General features: G+C 42.0%; 1 protein-coding gene across 2 annotated transcripts in view; it reads left to right on the top strand.

Moving 5' to 3' along the window:
- Positions 1-19,610, top strand: part of SMYD1 (SET and MYND domain containing 1) — a 153,770-nt gene extending 134,160 nt beyond the window's left edge. For both annotated transcript variants that reach the window (XM_086964272.1, XM_086964271.1), the window contains 3 exons: positions 11,442-11,605; positions 15,237-15,405; positions 17,963-19,610. In XM_086964272.1, the coding sequence (XP_086820398.1) occupies positions 11,442-11,605; positions 15,237-15,405; positions 17,963-18,121 (492 nt within the window). In that variant the 3' untranslated portion in view covers positions 18,122-19,610. The remainder of the gene's footprint in view (positions 1-11,441; positions 11,606-15,236; positions 15,406-17,962) is intronic.
- Positions 19,611-19,995: the final 385 nt, after the last annotated feature.

The raw sequence follows: 19,995 nt of genomic DNA on the forward strand, positions 1-19,995 counted from the left end.
GCTTTTCATCTCACTGTCGAAAAACAACAACATTAAAGTGAATGCTTCATGTATGATTTTAAGGACGTTTCACAAAGGCAATCCCACACAATACCAATCATTGACTTTATTTGGCAGGAAGACCTTAAATTAATGAAACATCCAAATTCAGTACCTGCAGTCTTGCCCAGATTAGACAAGAAGTACAAGGCTCCGGCGTCTGCTCTGGCCTGTCTGGTGTCACAACCGAAAGCAGATTCGGTTATCACTCAAGCAGCACAGAAAAGATCTCGCAATCCTGCTACACCACTCACGTCTCCTCCTGATCTGGAAGGTCGCAAGTTGGACTCTATAGGCAAAAAATTTACAACAATGGCAGCCAGAGCGGCAATTACCTTGGCTATTTTGGGCCGTTACGACCGCCAGATGTGGTCCGAGATTGCCGCACTGATTCCTCAGATACCCGAGGCCATCCGTGCAGAAGCGCAGGCCATTATTCAGGAGGGAGAGATAATTTCGTCCGAAATTATCGAATGTGCGCTCGACATTTCCTCCACGGGCTTTTGTCAATTGGCTGGGGCTGCAGTCTCAAGGCTGGCTGAAATCTACCACCTTCCAAGGTGGTACAAGCAAAAGTCCTGGACTTGCCTTACGATGGGGAGTCTTTGTTTGGCAAGCATGTAGACGATGCCCTTGAGGCAATAAGAAAGGACACCGACACTGCAAAGTCCTTAGCTACCCTGCAGTACAAGAAACGGCCCTTTCGGGGGGGCACGAGGTAGAGGCGGAGGTTCCTCTACTTTTCGAGGATCAGGCCAATATCGTTCGTACAATACCTATAATGATAACCGGCAGAGGGATTCCTATCAAACCCAAAATCGTCAGTCCTCCACCAGACCATACCAACGGAAAACAACTTATAGAGGTGGCGCAACCAACAAAAAGCAGTGACAGTCTCAGTTCCTTTCTTCTGCCGACTGTGCATCTTGGAGGTCGCATCTCAAAGTATTTTTGCAAATGGTCCGAAATCACCTCCGATCAATGGGTCCTGGACGTTATCTCCAAAGGACATACCCTGGAGTTCACAAAATTCCCTCCCACTCGTCCACCTTCGGGGCCACCCTCTCCCCACCTCAAAGAACTTTTGGCCCAGTTAAAATTGATGATCAAAAAAGGAGCCATAGAGGTAGTGCCGCAAGGTCAACGCGGCAAGGGATTCTATTCCCGGTTTTTCTTAGTCAAGAAAAAGTCGGGAGAATGGCGTCCAATTTTGGATTTACGGGCCCTGAACAAATTTATCATTTCGAAAACCTTTCAGATGTTAACTCTGCTTCAAATTCTGAATTATCTCAATCCAGGGGAATTCATTTCAACCATCGACCTCCAAGACGCATATTTCCATGTGCCAATTCACCCCAGACACAGGAAGTATCTACGCTTCACAGTCGGACAGTTGCACTTCCAATTCAAAGTCCTACCATTCGGCCTCCGTTCAGCACCAAGGGTCTTTACCAAGATCATGGCCCCGGTAGCTGCCTTTCTGCGCCTACAAGGCATACAGTTTTATCCATACCTGGACGATTGTCTCATAAAGGCTCCGAACCTCCAACTGGCAATCCAGCATACACAGTCTTGCCTCTCCCTGTTTCAAAACTTGGGCCTTTCCATCAATTGCCAGAAGTCACACTTTCGCCCATCTCAGCGGCGAGATTTTCTAGGAACCTGACTAGATTCTCAGCTGGCAATGGTTTTTGTCTCCCAGGAAAGACAAGACCGTATGCTTCAGATGGTACGGTCCCTCCAGTCAAAACTGTACGTTTCAGTCCGGATGTTGAAATCATTCCTCGGCATGGCTTCCTCTGCCATACAGTTGATTCCCCACTGCAGACTACATATGAGGGTCGTCCAAGAGGAGTTAGACAAGCAGTGGAAACAGATTTCCGGATCATTCAACGACAGGATCCTTCTCACGCCCCGCATTCAGCAGGCTCTGGAGTGGTGGGCTCACCCTCCAAACATTTCAAAAGGTCGGTCTTTTTAAGACGCTGCCCCGACTCTGATGCTTACCACCGATGCGTCCCTGGAGGGCTGGGGAGCACATCTCGAAGGTCTGTCAGTACAAGGGAAATGGACTGCGGTCCAACGCACTTGGCATATAAACCGCCTAGAGCTTCTGGCGATCTTCCTTGCCCTGAAGTCTTTTCAACTGATTGTTCAAGGCCAATCTCTGCTGGTGAGGACAGACAACACCACCAGCATGCATTACCTGAACAAGCAGGGCAGCACAAGGTCCCTTTTGCTTTCCCAACAAGCACAGGAGATTTGGAAATGGGCGATACGTCATCAAATTCATCTCACAGCCATCCATGTGCCGGGTGTTTCCAATGTTATGGCGGATTCACTCAGCAGATCTCTCGCGGACAATCACGAGTGGGAACTCAATCAATCAACTCTCGAGTTCATTTTCCGCCAGTGGGGCTAGCCGCAGATTTATCTTTTTGCGACTATCACCAACAGGAAATGCCAAAGCTTTGCAAGTCTTCATCCCCACAGAGAGTCGAGCGGAAATGCATTTTCAATCAATTGGTTGAACGCATTCAGATACAATTTCCCTCCGTGACAGTCTCAGTTCCTTTCTTCTGCCGACTGTGCATCTTGGAGGTCGCATCTCAAAGTACTTTTGCGAATGGTCCGAAATCACCTCCGATCAATGGGTCCTGGACGGTATATCCAAAGGACATACCCTGGAGTTCACAAAATTCCCTCCCACTCCTCCACCTTCGGGGCCACCCTCTCCCCACCTCAAAGAACTTTTGGCCCAGGTAAAATTGATGATCAAAAAAGGAGCCATAGAGGTAGTGCCGCAAGGTCAACGCGGCAATGGATTCTATTCCTGGTTTTTCTTAGTCAAAAAAAAGTCGGGAGAATGGCGTCCAATTTTGGATTCACAGGCCCTGAACAAATTTATCATTCCGAAAACTTTTAAGATGTTAACTCTGCTTCAAATTCTGAATTATCTCAATCCAGGGGAATTCATTTCAACCATAGACCTCCAAGACGCATATTTCCATGTGCCAATTCACCCCAGACACAGGAAGTATCTACGCTTCACAGTCGGACAGTTGCACTTCCAATTCAAAGTCCTACCATTCGGCCTCCGTTCAGCACCAAGGGTCTTTACCAAGATCATGGCCCCGGTAGCTGCCTTTCTGCGCCTACAAGGCATACAGTTTTATCCATACCTGGACGCCTTCCCTCCGCTTCCTCTGATTCCGCGCTTGTTGCACAGGATGAGGCTTCAACCATACCACATCATCCTGATCGCGCCCTAGTGGCCGCGGCACCCATGGTTCTCGGACCTGCTCTTGTTCTCCCAGAACGAACCAATTCCTCTTCATCCACTGCCTCACCTCCTCACAATGCAGCAGGGGCAGATTTGCCATCCGGATCCGGCATACTTCCACCTCCATGCCTGGAACCTGAACACCATGAATTTGCGCGTCTGACCATCGACGCTGATTGTAGAGGGGTGTTAGCGCACGCCCGTGCTCCTTTCACCATTAAAACCTATCAGTTGAAGTGGAAGGTTTCTGTGTCTGGTGCCATACCAAAGCCTTGGATCCGATGACCGCCAAACCAGAACAGATCCTGCCTTTCTTCCTATCCCTTGCAAAGTCAGGACTTTCCCACTCCACTCTGAAAGTTTTACTGGCGGCTCTCTCCCGCTTCCGCCATGATGGTTCTACCTCACTGTATTCGTCTAGAATCATTCAACAGTTTTTCAAAGGCCTCTTCCATATGTTTCCACCCATTCAGCGTCCTCCGCCTACTTGGAGCTTAAACCTGGTTTTGTCTCCGCTCCTCCTACCTCCTTTTGAACCCATCCATTCAGCAAGCTTAAAATTCCTCACGTGGAAAGTTGCCCTATTGCTCGCCTTGACGTCATCTAGGCGTGTCAGTGACGTTCAGGCATTCACAATTCAGCCTCCTTTTCTCCAGTTCTTAAAAGAGGCTGTAACACTACGTACTAATCCTAAATTTATTCCGAAAGTTCCCAGTGATTTCCATCTCAATGAACCAGTCATTTTAAAAACTTTCTTTCCAGATCCACAAACTCCTGCGGAACGCTCATTACATTCCCTGGATTTGAAACGTTGTCTCAAGTTTTACATTCAGCGCACTGCATCCTTCAGGAAATCTGACCAACTGTTCGTGGCCTATGGCCCGATCTGCAAAGGACAACCTGTTACCAAACAAACTATTACTAGGTGGATTTCTTCTGCCATTACCTTTTGTCATCAACGGGCTGGCAAGCCTCTTCCAGCTCCAGTACGTGCTCATTCAACTAGAGCTGTGTCAGCTTCTACTGCCCTCTTTGCGGGGGTACCTCTACGACACATTTGCAGAGCTGCTACGTGGTCGAGCAGCCATACTTTTACGAAGCACTACTGTCTGCAATCAACAGACGCCGCAGATGCAGCAGTAGGACAAGCTGTGCTGCGGAATCTTTTCCATTAAAGGTGAGCCTCTGTTGCTACCCGCCTCCAGTCATAAAGGTTTTTCTCTTTAATATGATATGTTTCTTATATGCTTGAACTTACTGTTACCTTTATGACTTACATGATGATTACTGCTTTCTACTCTTATTCAAGCATGTGAATCTATGAAAGACACCCCTAATATTGGAGAAGAACATAAGTTACTTACCTGTAAACTGTGGTTCTCCAGTATTGGTGTCTTTCATAGATTCACATGCGACCCTTCCGTCCTCCCCTCAGAGGCTCTCTTCTCCTCAGGCACTTTTGGTTACTCTGTGCTACGAAAATCTGAGGTCTTGGGCTTCTGAGGAGAGGGTTCTAGAGGTAGCTACAGCCTGATTGGCTGGAATTTGGACCAAAAACATAATGACACTGATATGTTACCAAGTTGAGTTTCTCCCTTAGGCTTTCTATGGGCCTATTCTGTTCTATGGTACTTTTGAGTTTTCTGCATATTTTACTGTATTTTATATATATATTTATATAATTATAATTTTATTTATATATGCATTTATTACTGCTATTTTATTTTCGACGACGGGGAATATTCAAGCATGTGAATCTATGAAAGACACCAATACTGGAGAACTACAGTTTACAGGTAAGTAACTTATGTTCTTTTTGCTCTGTACAGTACCATCTTTAAAAGGGCTGCCACTTGTTAATAATTAGAATGCAGAGCTATCAAACTTGCTTCTCTGAAAGGAAATGGAACTGCCTGGTTGCCAACTTTGTTGGTAAACAGTACAATCTCTGTGGAGAGGTGTGGCAAAGGGGCCAGAGCAGCTGACTCTGGAGTGCATGGCTCAAGGTTAGATCCTCGGTGTTGGCAGCAGCTTAGCTCAGCACCATGCAACTCTGGGCAATAGCTCACTTAATCTCCCCGACGGCCCCCAGCACCCTGAGACCCTTAGGGGTGAGTAGTTCGCACCTTACAAATACCGGATTTCGATTTCTAAGAAATCTAAGCCAACATTAAGTTTCTGTGCTGCTTTTGTCACTTCAGGTGTTCATTTAGGATACCTTGATGCCCCCTTAGGAGGCACCAGATGCCCTGCAATTAGAACAACTTTATAGAAACGCTTGGTGTTTCTCCTGATTTAAGGGTTAATGAATGAGCTTGGTTTTAAGTTTAAATCATTTACGTTGAGTTTTTGATTCAGGAAAGTCTAACTTAAGGTAGGCATACCCACAAAGTAACTTCACTCATAACCCAAAAATGGCTCCTTTTCACGGGAGATTGGGGAAATCTTTGCTGTGAGAAAGGATCATCTCAGGGCATTGTTCCACATCTTTACCTGTTACCTGTTAAATTCCCTTTAGGACATCTACCAAAAGCTAGTTAATATCAGTTAAAAGGAAAGGGTGGTACTTTTCCCATGTGGGCCGACATCTTTCAACGATCGTCGAAATATGAATGATTGGTTGTATGATTGTTAATACAGCAAATGTATTCTTTTGGATTCATTGTAATATGATAATGTATTGTATACATCTGCAAAAAAATAATTACTTATACTCCATGAGTAGCTGAAAAAATGATTGCAAATAAATGTGAAAACCAAGTAAAACTTGCCATTAACGTGTAAAGAGAAAGTTATTTAAATAATTAGAGTAGGTGGAAACAATTTAATAGCACGCTGTGCGCTCAGTAGGGTCGTGATATCTTGATCACGTACCACTTTTCTGTGATAACTTTTCCCAACTTGCCACACCCTCACCAGCAGATACCTGGCTTCACCCATCCTTTGTGTGCAGTCTGGTAGGTATATAGTGGCATCCGTATCAAATATTGTCTCCTTTCCTGGGGCATGCCTGGCAAAATTGTTTGCTGTAAAAAAAAATGTAAAAACTTGCAATTGCTTTGTGTCAAGGGTGGCACTGAGATTCTTCTCTCATGGGAATATTGTGCAGGGCAGTTGTGTCTTTAGAATCTGATAATGTTTAGAGACCAGATATTTAGAAGACGATAGCGATTGGAGCTGTCCCTTAAATAGAATGATCCATCCTGTCATCCCGCTTTTACTTCAGGTAGTAGCACCAAATATCATAGTTGTGCCTAGAGGAATCACTCTGTCTGTAGTAGGGCAAAATCATCTTCAAAGTCCTCAACAGATTTCATCGACCCCTTGTCAGAGAGGTCTTACCATCCTCCCAAACTGTAAATCTATCTCTTTTCAGCAGTGAAGCCAGCTTTCCTGAATAGCAGGCTGTATGGAGTGGGGTACTTAATCAGTCCTTTTCCAAAGTTCATGCCATCCTAAACTTCCAGTGTGACTCCTGAAATTTAGAATAATTGGTCCTGTCCCTGTTGTGCTTTCAGGACCAGTGGGTTGCTACATTTAAATCAGTAAGCAACATAGTTTGTCTGTGGCTCCTCATATCCTTCCAGCATGTAGCAAAGTTAGGATGCTCAGTAGTAGTGTAGAAAATGGGGTACCCTCAGTCCACCTTGCCTTGAGTTTTGGATGTACTATATCCTCTCCATCTCAGACTTTTCCATTCCCAAATGAAGAATTTACAGATATCTTGTAGGTGCCTAATATTGAAATGCTTTAGGGAGAATAGAAGGGCTGGAACAAGTGTAACATTTTTGATAGCTGTGTCATTTTCAGCAACACTATTCATTCCACCCATGACAAACTATGGTTACAATAGGATTTTAATCCTACCTTAACTGTCCTAATTAGGACTGCAAGGCTCTCCATGGCACAAGATTTGTAGTCATTCTGATGCCAAGATAGTTCATACCATAGGTCAACCACCGGAAAAAAGTCCAAGCCTGTAGCCTTCCTACGAGATGGACTCACCCTACCAACACTATTCTGTTGGACTTATTTAGGTCAAAGTGGAAGCCGACTAATGCTTGAAATACTAACGGACCAAACATCAGCTCTTTTTGAGATTGTTATGATTCTTGTAACTCTATTGAGATGTTGGCTGGGAACATGAATCCAGCATGTCCCACTGTGATTCCTTTAATTGAGGGGTTATCCTTGATTTCCAGTAAAAAGATTTCAAGTGTAAAATGTAGAGGTATGAGGGCGACAGTCCTGATAGAGGCCATTTTCAATATCAGTGTTCCTTGAAGGACAGTCATTCACACTGATTCTTGCCCTAAGTCTCTGGTGGTTGACTAAAACCATGGAAGGGAAAGCCCAACATGGAGCCTAGGTTCACAAGGTGCATCTGGGTCTCGGGGTTCTGGAAAAAGAGGATAAGATGTGAGCTCTTGGTATTGTCACTGGAAATATGACCCCAGATATTTACCCGGTTTGATCTGCAGGAGGGTAGTACCTCATCCCGTCCGTTAACTAGGACTGTAAAAAACTTGGCATCAATGTAAAGCAGTGATTTAGGGTGGTGTGAGGTACATTAAATCTGTATTTTGCTAGATTTAAAAGGTAAGGATATTTTTGTTTCTTTCAAATATGTGGTCACTCCCTGAGAACCATTAAATTTTTGGATACCCCTATCAGTAAAGTTATCAGTAGGGGGAAAGGTCTTGTAGAACTCAGCTGTGAAGCCATCCAGCTCTGGGGCCTTGACTGGTTTCACCCTTTGATCATTAACATCACTTTCTCTTTGGATACTGCTGCCTCCACGGAGTGAGCATCTGTCTTGCTGAGTATAAGCAAATCTATGGAATCTAAATATAGTCTTCTGAAATGTGTGCCTGTGGTCTCTGCTGTGTGAAGTGTTTGGTAAAAGGACTGAAGGCACTGTAATTTCTTATCTTCTGCTCTATGGGATACGTCTGTCTCATCGTTCACCTTATCATTATTCAGAGGCCCGATCTGCATGCAGGTTATGAGGCATTAGCTTACACCACAGCATCGTAGAGAGTGTTGCACAGTGGTGGCCTTCTATCTCTTGCAGGTCTTGTGTCAGTTTTGCTAACAGGGCTTTTCTCATTGCCTTAAAATGGGCTACTTCTTGTGTGTTCCAAAATAAGCTCCTTCCAACCTCACGAGGGTCATTATTAGCAAAGTATTTAATCTGGCTCCTAGTTGTTCAAAGCACCACTAATAATTTACTTTTCAGTTCATGTTGCTCTTCATTCCCCTGTACAAGCCAATAGAATATTCCACTTATTAGACTGTGACCAGGTAGCCCTTGGGAGACTTGAACAGCAATTCTAACATATTCATCTTTATCTATCATGAGATATCTGTGGGGCTGTACTGCAAAGTAACGTGAATAGTGAGTTCTCAGGGGGGCCTTGGATGCATGCGCGATCAGGCCTAAGTCTTCCAGCCATTACTTCCATTCGATCGATATTGTCATTTTTCCTGTCTCTTTTTCTTGCTGTGGTATATGACTAGAATGAAATGACCCCCAATAATTAGTGGTCTCAATGTGACATCTGCTAACTCTTGGATTGCCTGCTGATTGAGGGCGTAAATGGGTCCCACGAGAGAGGGTGACCATTCCACTTCCAATCTAATCAGTGGCCTTCCTTACATTTTTTTATGATGGGAGTTATGGGCTTATCAGTATCCTTACCAGTGCTGTTGTCCACAACACTTGGGAGAAATATAGTTTTGGGAATAAGTGGAGTCTTTTTTGGTCTACATATAAAGGGTAAATATCAAGTAGGAAGCGAATGTGTGCATTTCTAAAGAGGCTATCTTTTTAAACACTCATACCCTGGGCTGTAAACTGCATTGTCAAGTCTAAGCATTGGCTTTGCATCTTTTGCACTCACCTGTGGGCCTCCTGGTTTACCCATAGATTTTGTGGGAGAGGGTACAGAAGTATTTCAGCAATACCTCTTTACCATGCCCCCAAACCCTGCCTCTAAAACAAAACTACAGAAACTTTTATCAACATCTTAATAACTTTCAGCTTACCACAAAGGCCCAAAAACAAGCAACAGTTCCTTTTCGTCCCCACTACCCTGCTCCACACCTCCGAACCACCTTACTTTATTTTGACCCGTCGAAGGAACAGGGAAAATGTAGACACCCAACGGTTGGGCCTCTGTAATCAGTGGCTGCTGTCTTCAGGGGACCATGGTTCCTCTGCAGATAGATGTCAGCCACTCAAAGCTGATCAGTGACCCCCTTCAGCTCTCTATTGATGTCTGCTGTGATCAGTTTCATACTCTTTTGTATGAGGCCTTTCTCAATTTCTCTCGCTCTGGGTCCCTTTGGTATTTCTGCGATTAGGAGTCAGGAGACAATTTTCTGTCTTGTGTCTTTTGTACCATGTCGAGGATCTGTTTTGTTTCAGTGATGTATTCTTCCTGATATATCTGGTCTTGCCATTTGAACATTAGGTGAAAGGTGTGGTCATATTTGTAGGACACATATCAAACCCCACATTTTTTTCTGCAGGGTCAATATCAAGACATCCTGGAACCGAAGGATGTATGGACACTCAAGGGGGATACACCCTTTTAGGTCGAGCCTAGAGTCAGCGCACACACGCTGCTCTGCAAGACTTGTTGTGGTGGAGAAGGGAATAGAAGCCCTGCCCACTTTCCGCCCATCTTTTCCATTGGCATGTGTCATTGTCCTTCCAAAATGCTGGCTTCTGATTCGTAATTAGGCTTGTTAGTCCCTCCTTAGAACTGCCTCGTGTTCATTTGTCACCTCCCATGGCGACTGGCCCTTTTACTTCAGTTGTTACATGGTACCTGTTATTTAGTCTTTAAGCACTATTTTCTTTATCCAGTTTCACTTACTGCAGGCACAACTTGCTTTTATGCCTTCTTCAACCCTGTACTCCCTCCCGTTGTCTTTGCCTTCTTTACCCCCTTCCGTTGTCGTGCTTTCTTTAACAGCCCCTGCCCTCCCTCCAGTTGTCCTTTCAATACCACCCGCCCTCCCTCCTGTTGTCCGTGCCTTCTCCCCCCCTCCCATTGTCCGAGATGCCTACCATTTGCAATGCAGTAGGTCTCGCTTTTACTCGAGTTTTAGGTATTGGCATTGTAAATGACAATGTCTTTTATTTATGTTTTGGTTTTTAAAAGGTTTTTAAAACATAAATAAAACGCATTTTCATTTAGGGTGCCAACAGCTTAAACTCGAGTAAATGTGAGATCTATTGCATTGCAACTGCTTGTTTTTTTACTGTCACTATTCTTTCTGTTGTAAGGGGTGCACTCATGGCAGGATTTCAGAAGCTCTGTTGGACTGAGAAGCAATAGCTTCAGTGTGATGGGCCCTGCCCACTTTCATGTTCTCTCCCTCCCTGGTTGAAACACTGACTTCAGCGGAGTGCAGAACAATTTTGTTCCCTTCAACTCCCTGCGTCACTGTTCATATTCTGACGTTATTGATTCTTGGTCGGCTCTCTAAATCTTCCCCATTGCAGTGGGGGCTAACATTTTGTTCTTTCAAGAAATCTTGTACTTCGGGTGGTTATTGTTGGATTTCATTAGAGAATACAACCATTGCCTCGGACAGTCAAATCTTTGTTTCAGTTCTTGAAGTTCATGTTTGAGTGCCCCAGTTAAGGTGGAGAAGTCTTCTCTCAAAGCTTGAAAGAGCTTTCCGTGAAGTTCCTTGTTACCGGGGCACCATTCTTTAGGCTTTTTGGGAGGCAGGTAGAGCATCTAAGGAATCAATTTTTTGGAAATCCCTTGAGTATCTGCTTTCTCCAAGGCCAATTTAGAGAGCAGTTCTTTGACCGACTGGTCCTTTCTCCCTTTGCTAGGAATCCATAACTGAGAATGCGTGGTGCTGTCTCCTACTATCAACAGTAGAAAAAAATTCTTGTTGTTGCCATTGTGGGTTGGATGTTGTTACAATAGCAATCTTCTCATAGGGCAACTAATCATTATCTACCTAGCTGTCCATAACACATGGGAAATATTGCTTCAGTGTCGGTGTATGATGACATACTATGAAACAGAGACAGCCACAAACTTATTTTGTTATTGTCTCGTGTTTTATTTGTTTCATTTTGGAAACACAGGTGATGAAGCTTTGTCGTGAATGCCTTAAGAAACAGGAACCTGTGCTGGCTGAGACCAACATTTACTTGCTAAGGATTTTGAGCATCGCGTCCGAAGTGATGGCCTACCTGCAGAACTTTGAAACAGCAGCCGAGTATGCAAAGCGAATGGTTGAAGGTTACATGTAAGTCCAAACTCTTTTATTTGCACAGTCTTGCACTTTTCATATATGTCATTTTTCAAAATGCACGTGAGATGCGTGAGGAGCACTCACTTTTAGAAAAGTTAAACCTTCTTATAGGTTGGTGCTATGATTGTAAGGGTTGTCACTCCCGGATTCAACTGTGGTTAAGACTAGCCTAAGGGTTAGTCCAATCATGCACTGTTCACTCGGTGTTTTCCCACACCTATTCTGTTTCTAACTTCAAATTAATTCATAATACCATCAGTATTCATACTTTTTAATTTTCTTAGTTTTCACCAAAATTCATTTTATGTACTGTGAATCATTAATTCTTCATGATCATCTCAAAACTGTAAATTACATATACATTTACATTTGTACATAACGTTATTTTCCTTAATTCATATCAAAATCAATCAGCATTGACATTTAACATGCCCGATGCATTTCGGTACCCTCATGGTACCTTCCTCAGGGGAAATACTAAAAATACTAAAAAAAAAGAAGAATATGTATGTTAATTCATGAACCCATGGTAGCTGATTGTGTCTATGTTTCCTAGTGTTTAAATGTTCATACCTTATTTGGGATGATATCTGCGAAGTCTCCCTACAGAGTGGAAAGATATCTGTTTATTATATGTATTCTCACAATTTTATAGTGAGTTTAAACTCTGTCAACGTGTATCTCTTACCTAGAGGTGCTTTGAGCTGGGTCTAATGCAGAAATAAACAGAGACATAACATTCAGGAGCAAATTTAAATTGATGGTTCAACACAGATACAAACCGTAGTATATCGGTAGGCTGTGCAATTTCATTGCATAGAATTTCTTTCATATGGTTGCCGAATTATTTATAGGGATGGTTTTAACACGTTACATTTATAGTCTTTATTTCAGCATTAGACCCAGCTCAAAGCACCTCTAGGTAAGAGATACACGTTGACAGAGTGTAAACTCACTATAAAATTGTGAGAATACATATAATAAACAGATATCTTTCCACTCTGTAGGGAGACTTCGCAGATATCATCCCAAATAAGGTATGAACATTTAAACACTAGGAAACATATACACAATCAGCTACCATGGGTTCATGAATTAACAGACACATTCTTCTTTTCTTTTAGTATTTCCCCTGAGGAAGGTACCATGAGGGTACCGAAATGCATCGGGCGTGTTAAATGTCAATGCTGATGGATTTTGATATGAATTAAGGAAAATAACGTTATGTACAAATGTAAATGTATATGTAATTTACAGTTTTGAGATGATCATGAAGAATTAATGATTCACAGTACATAAAATGAATTTTGGTGAAAACTAAGAAAATTAAAAAGTATGAATACTGATGGTATTATGAATTAATTTGAAGTTAGAAACAGAATAGGTGTGGGAAAACACCGAGTGAACAGTGCCTGATTGGACTAACCCTTAGGCTAGTCTTAACCACATTTTTCAAAATGCACCATAACGGGAGAAAGATTGTCACTTTAAGAACTCACTTATGTTCCATGCTAAATCAAGAGATAATAACCTGATGCATAAATACCGTTATATTATCATATGCAGATTTGTAGAGCACACTATCACCCAGGAGGGTATCCTGGCGCTGATAAGCTGTGACTAGAAGGTTTGTGAAAGCAATTGCGATTGTTGAGGTATGCTGGGCCAGTGTTATGTAGTGCCTTGAAAGTGTGGGTGAGGAGTTTGAATGGTACTAGTTTGTGAATGGGGTGCCAGTGGAGCTCCTTCAGGTATGATGTGATCTGAGTGTAAGAATAAGATCCCCCAGATTTAACTATTTGTGCAAATATAGTGGGAAAGGTTTGCAATAGTAAAATAGAGTCTGTGCAGTGATATGGAATTACCATGTCTGTTTGCGTATTATTGCATTACTCTGATTCAAGGGAGTAGTCAGAAACTTTAAATATTCCCCTCTTAAACTATACTTCTACTCACATTGGGCATATGAAACAAGTGTACCCTACCCTCCTTAGGAGAGCTGTCTCACCCTTTAATCATCAATCCATCTATATATATACATCCATCCTATCACACATGCACCCACCACTATGGCCACATATCCATCTATCCATACTTTCACCCATCCATCCTTTCACATTTCTCCATCTTTCCTTTCTTCGTTCTTCCACACATTCACTGTATAATATATTGATCTTTGTGCTCTTTCATACATCCTTTCACCCTTCCACCTATCCATCTTTTCACCCTTCCATCCTAGCATTCAACTTTTCTTCCTTTTTCCCTTTTTCCTTTCTTCCTCCATTCTTACTGCCTCTATTGGCCCATCTTTTGTCTTTCATCATTAATTGTGAGCCTTGAGTAACAAATCAATCAATCTGTCAAACAAGGATTTCTAAAGCACAGAATTCTGCTTGACATATTATGTAACCTCTACACATATATATTGCCTTATTGGAGATAATAAAAGAAACTTAACATTCTATTAGCCAATATTTTTGCAAGATATATTTAGGACACAATATTTATGTCACATCATATTTCTGTATAGGATATTTTTACATCCAACCTCCCAGTGTCTCTATAATGCTAGTCCGTCCCTTTTTCTTCACTTCTGTACCAGGCCAGTGTTCATAGTGTGTTTATTCCATGTCTCCAGAAATTCCTTGATTTCTACCAGTTTCCCTCCCACTCCAACTCAGTCTTTTGTCTCTTGGATATCCCTGGAGTCTCCCAATTTCCAGCACCTATTTGATCCTCCCCACCTGAAGCACAAGGAGATACTATTTTAATAACTTTGGACCCTGCTGCCATGATAGTTGATGGAGATTGTGAGAGGAGGTTTGGATGGAATGGGAGCTGTATCGTTCATTGAGCCGTATCCACACACCATAACATTTGGGGGCCGATTCTGATTTCGGCTGGAAGGGCTCCGAACCATGTTCCGAGCCCTTCCGACCGAATGGGTCATTGCCGGCCGGATTAGTTCCCGACTGAGCCATTCCGATGGACTTGTTCGGGAAGGAATCCGACTCGGATTTCCGGATTGCGGACGACAGGCTCGCAGAGCCTGTCCGCAGTCCGGAAATCCTCCATTACTCCCCAGGTCGCCTCTTTCCGACCAAGGGAGTACGATGGCAGCTTTTCACTGCCTTTTCATGTCGGTCTGTCTGGCATGAAAAGGCAGTCGGAGGCTGTCTCTGGGGGCCCCCATCAGGGCCCTCATGGGTGTGAGGCCACCAGAAGGCGGCCTGGGGGCACCGATGGTGCCCCTCTCGTTGATCCCTGCACCCGGTTATGAACTATGGGTCAGTGTTTATAACAATTGACAGAAAGACCTAGTCAAAGAAGGTGGGAAGGAACTCATGGTTGCTTCTTCCTCTGCGATTTCTAAGAATTTGGATGACACAGATTATTTGGAAATCCTGAGACGTATGTTCAAGAAGCTGAGTAATTCTCATAATCTTTATCGTATTGCTTTTATTAAATACTTATTGCTTGTCTTTTCATGCAGTTTTGCTACCTGCTGTGGTCACTTACTAAAGAATAGAATATGTTATGTTTAGTGATACATTAAAACAGTATTGTTAAAAGTCTTGAAAAACAGTCCAGGTAATTAACTATTCAAATTTCTGTCTTTCTTTAGGAAAATCTATCATCCAAACAATGCCCAGTTAGGGATGGCACTGATGCGGGCAGGAGTGACTCACTGGCATGCTGGTGTCATTGATGTAGGCCATGGAATGATATGTAAAGCATATGCGATTCTCCTGGTCACCCATGGACCTACTCACCCCATTACTAAAGATCTGGAGGTTGGTCAATATGGTTCTTTTGTGGTTTCCTGACTGTACTTAGCTAATAACTAGTGTAGTATGTTTCCTATGTGTACAGTTGTGTGAGCGTCTGGGCAAGTGTGCTTAAGAGGTCTGCCCTACTAGTCGTGCATCCTCAAGCGAATCCAGCAACCCTTGCCTTCCAACAAGGCATAAAGGAAGGATTAAAAAATACTAGGTTGAGCAATGCATGGGGGGATTTTGCAAAAAAAATCCAATAAATATTGTATGACATAAAAAATGTTTATTACCTAATTGAAGACGATATTACTGATTTACAAATCTCTGTCTTGCCACATGTATGTTTATGGTCCCTGTGGAAGCTTTTCCTGTATTTGGCTTACTTCCAGAGGAATAGGGCTATGGTGGCATTGGTCTTTTCATAACTTTATGACTTCACTGGATGTGCCTTGCCCATTCTTAAAATCCTATTTTAGAGCTGCAAAGGTTTCGCAACAGGAATTCTACATTTTCACTGGACTTAATTGTAGGAAATGTGTATCTCCAGCCAAGCATTCCTTGCACTGGGTTCAATTTCCACATTGCATAGACTTTGTAAAGAAAGTGCTATAAAGTAAAAAAAATAAATGCTATAAAAACACCAAATTATATTCCTTTGAGATCATCATTTGACTTTCTTTAAAAGATCCCAACTGAGGAAGGCTCGGACTGGTGGAAGATCATGCGTTATCCCTTCCATGTGGAATTCTCTGCCTCTACAAATTCGAAACATGTAGATAAAGCTACACTTGGGGAAAAAGGAAAATGTTCCCTTTCCAAAACAAACTAGCAATTAGTCAATTTTCAAAGTCTTGCATAGACAAGCTCACCACACTAAAGACCTTGGGGCTCATTACGCTGACGTTCGGATCGCCGTGGGTAGGGGACTGACCGACAAGATGTCAGCGCCCAAATACAATGTGCAGGCTGATGGGTGAAAAAAGTGCTTAATAACACTGTGGCTTGTGCTGCGGCCCTGGAAAACAACCGCAGCACAAGCAGCAGTGTTAGTGAGCACTTTGTGCACATTTATGTACCTGGTGCCAGGCACCAGGTGGTGCCTGGCACATGGTGCATGAATGTCCATGGGGGTACTCCATGCGCCCCCATGGCTACATAACAGTGGCCCATGGGGGACTGGGGCCCTGCTTGGAACCCCCAAAATCCTTTTCTGGCTATTTTAATGGTTGTGGAACTGCCATGAACAGGCAGTCAGAAAGGTACATCTTAATCCTGATGGCGGTGCCTGAGCAGGCACCGCCTCTATTCAGTATCACAATTCCAGAGCAAAAGATCCTGTCGGAGGCGGCAGTCTGTCCCCAATAGTCACGGGTCCGACCACCTGCATCTGAATGTGGCAGTTGGCCCTAAGGGCTCTCTGTTGGTAGGACCACCACCGACGGCTTGTTGGTGGCGGTCCCACTGGCATTGTAAAGATGCCCCTAGTTCCTGTGAAACCACTTGGCATACAAGTACTTAAAATAAATAAAATAAAACAACGTGAAATATATAATTCTATCCACTGTGTCATTATGGTTAGGTCTCACTTACATCTGAAAAGCAGTTTTTTGTTTGCTAATAGCGTTGCAACCACGTGACGGCTCTGGATGAAACATAACAGTAAAACTGTACAAAGGGGCACATGTTGGCATGCCAAATTTCATACAGATTCTTCTTGGGGAAAGATTAAAAAGGAGTAAAAAAAAAGTAGGGTTTACCTATTTCAACTGCCACAAAATTGTTTGCTCTACACTGCATCGACATCACCAAGCATAGGTTATCTCTTACGGCCACGTGGCCCTTTCCATAGACTTTAGCACTGGTCATCATTCAAAGCACAATCTATTGCAGACCGCACCGACATACTCAATCAATGCCCTCAAAGCCACTTCTGATGAACATGATGATTTACACGCCTTCTAACCATGGTCAAGGCCTCCCTTACTCGAAGCATATTCCCAGCCGCTCTCATGAAAGGTGAGACCTAATCTCACTGTCACCATTTTCTCATAGAACAAATCCTCTAGGGCAGATCTGTTATATGTTAAAGAAAAAAATTAATGTAGGTATATTCTGACAAAATCTTTTTCTTAGAAGGTTTTTAGAGCAAATGTTCATTTTTGTTGACAAATAGAAGTTACTGAAAGTCTTTTATCTGGAAATAATTAGCTCCAGTTGTTTTTAATGGCCTCTCTTCCACCTATTTTTCACTTTTCCTTCCTTTGTTTTGCCTTTTGTCCTTCTCTTCCTTTTTTTTCACCTATTTGATTTTATCCCAGACTGACTTTTGTCAGCAAGGTAGCAGTAACTTGATATTCACCAAATTTGTTTTTTTCACAGTAGAGTGCATCTGTATTATTCGTGTATTCTAATGAGAATTGTAACTTAGCTTTGCATACTAGCTGGTGTTACTAAAAACTTGAGTAGGAGTTAGAAAAGACCAAAGGCTGTTACTGATTATAGTGATGTTTTCTTTCATTCTTACACTACATTCTGAGTCTCCTAGCCCTTGAATCTGTTCTTCTGTTATTTTCAGGTAATTCGTCATCAGACTGAGATGGAGATGCGCATGTTCCATGAAAATGAGTATGTTTATTACAAAATGCGGGAAGCAGCACTTCAGAACCGGCCAATGCAGGTTTTGCCAGAACCAGCCAAAGAACTTCCAGTGGGCATCTTCAACAAGAAACAATAACCCCATCCAGGCTGCACTTGAATAACATCCTGCCAGTCTGCAGTAAACACCAGTCTCAGGTTTAATATTGGAAAATGACTTACCAAGCTTGGATTAAATAACTGTGCAAATTAATCCAGTGTCCACTTGCAGGATGGCCATTGCATGGCTCAAAGGACTTTCCCAAAGGAGATCGACAAACGGCTTTTTCTAAGCAGATCAATATTTGCGTGTGGTGTACCTGTTTTGCCTGATAATTTGAATTCTTAGACGAAAATAAAGCAAACCTCCAGTTTTTAATTTGTTTTACTTTTTCTATCCCACATTCCTTTTTATCATGTACCACAAAATTATATGTTACTACCTCAAGGCTCACTACCTTCGTACATTGATGCCATTACTTCAATAGCAATTATGTTGTTAATATTAGTTTAACATGTGATTTACAGCTTCTTTGATCTATATATTGACTCTACATTTACAAAACCTTTTTAAATTAAAGTAAAATAATTTCATGGAAGTACATTGAATTACATTGTATAATTACCCTAATTATTCCACTAATTGTAAGCCTAGCCCTAAAAAGGTTAAATTAGAAATAGGAATTACTAACATTAAACTTTCTCTTCTGCTAAACATAGCACTAACCCTTGATTAGTTGAAATTAAATTAAAATAATACCCTTAACCTAACCCTAACACCTGCCTTGATTTATTATCATTTTAATTTATTTAAATAAAAAAATAAAATTAACGTAGTAGAATTGCTAACCCTAATCTTTACTCTGATTTGTAATTATTTTATACTGAATTAAAATATCTAATTGACCCTAAGCATAACCTAAATTATTATAAATTAGTTTAAATGAAATAACTAATATCAACTCTTCATTTAAATAAAAATATCAACCATTGCGTCTTAATTCCATTAAAATACTTAATTAAATTAAGTGCAAATGATGTTACTTACATAAATGCAGTGACATCCTCTGTAGTGGTAACCTTGATGCAGAAGCATCAGTGTAGTGACCTTTTGATGTAGTATGGATTCCAATGTTGTTCAAATGAATAAGGAAGGCATTTTTCATAGCTTTTTATATCGGTAGAAAACAGAAGTACACTAGCAAAAACTGACAATTAATCCTACTGCAAATTAGCTATTGGCAACAATGAAGATGTCTGCTACAAAGACGTAAATGTAATGTTTTTCTTCTGTGAGGGATCTGCGTGAGATTACTGTGAGTGCTTGTGATGATGAGTGTGAGTTATTGTTGAGTACACATAGTTCTATTTTCCATTTTAGGAAGTCTTGCTAATGACTTCATGGAAGTTTGTGAAATGCATAGAACCTTTAACAGGAAGTTGTAGGCCAAAGGATGAAGAGGATATTGAAGTAGTGGGCTATTCTCCAGGTTATCAGAGTACTTGCTTCAATATAGATGGGCTGGAAGTGGAAGGATTTTTTGAGTGTTATCTGTTGGTGTAATAAATATTTTTTCATTTTGCCAGTGTACTGTTGTTAGGTCCTCCTTTAGTATGAAATCATGGGTTTGTAACAATTTGAATGGGATAATGAAATTACTCAGTAACAGGCAGGGTATTAAGCTGACTCCTTTGTAAAGTTGACTTAAGGCCTTATTTAGAGTTTGATGGGCGAGTTACTATCCTGTCCACCATATTACAAGTACATTTTATACTAATGCATTTGATATAAGGCAGACAGGATATCCGCCAGGTTTCTGGTGAGTACCCATCCACCAAACTCTAAATCATGCCCTTGACGGTTCACACCATTAATTAATTCTTGCACCAATCGATTTCACAATTATCTGGGGCATTTTGAAATTACATCTGAAGAAATACACAATTGTTATCAGAATGTAGATGAAACCTGGA

This window comes from Lissotriton vulgaris, chromosome 3_2, assembly GCF_964263255.1.
Source record: "Lissotriton vulgaris chromosome 3_2, aLisVul1.2, whole genome shotgun sequence".
Classification (NCBI taxonomy): Eukaryota; Metazoa; Chordata; class Amphibia; order Caudata; family Salamandridae; genus Lissotriton; species Lissotriton vulgaris.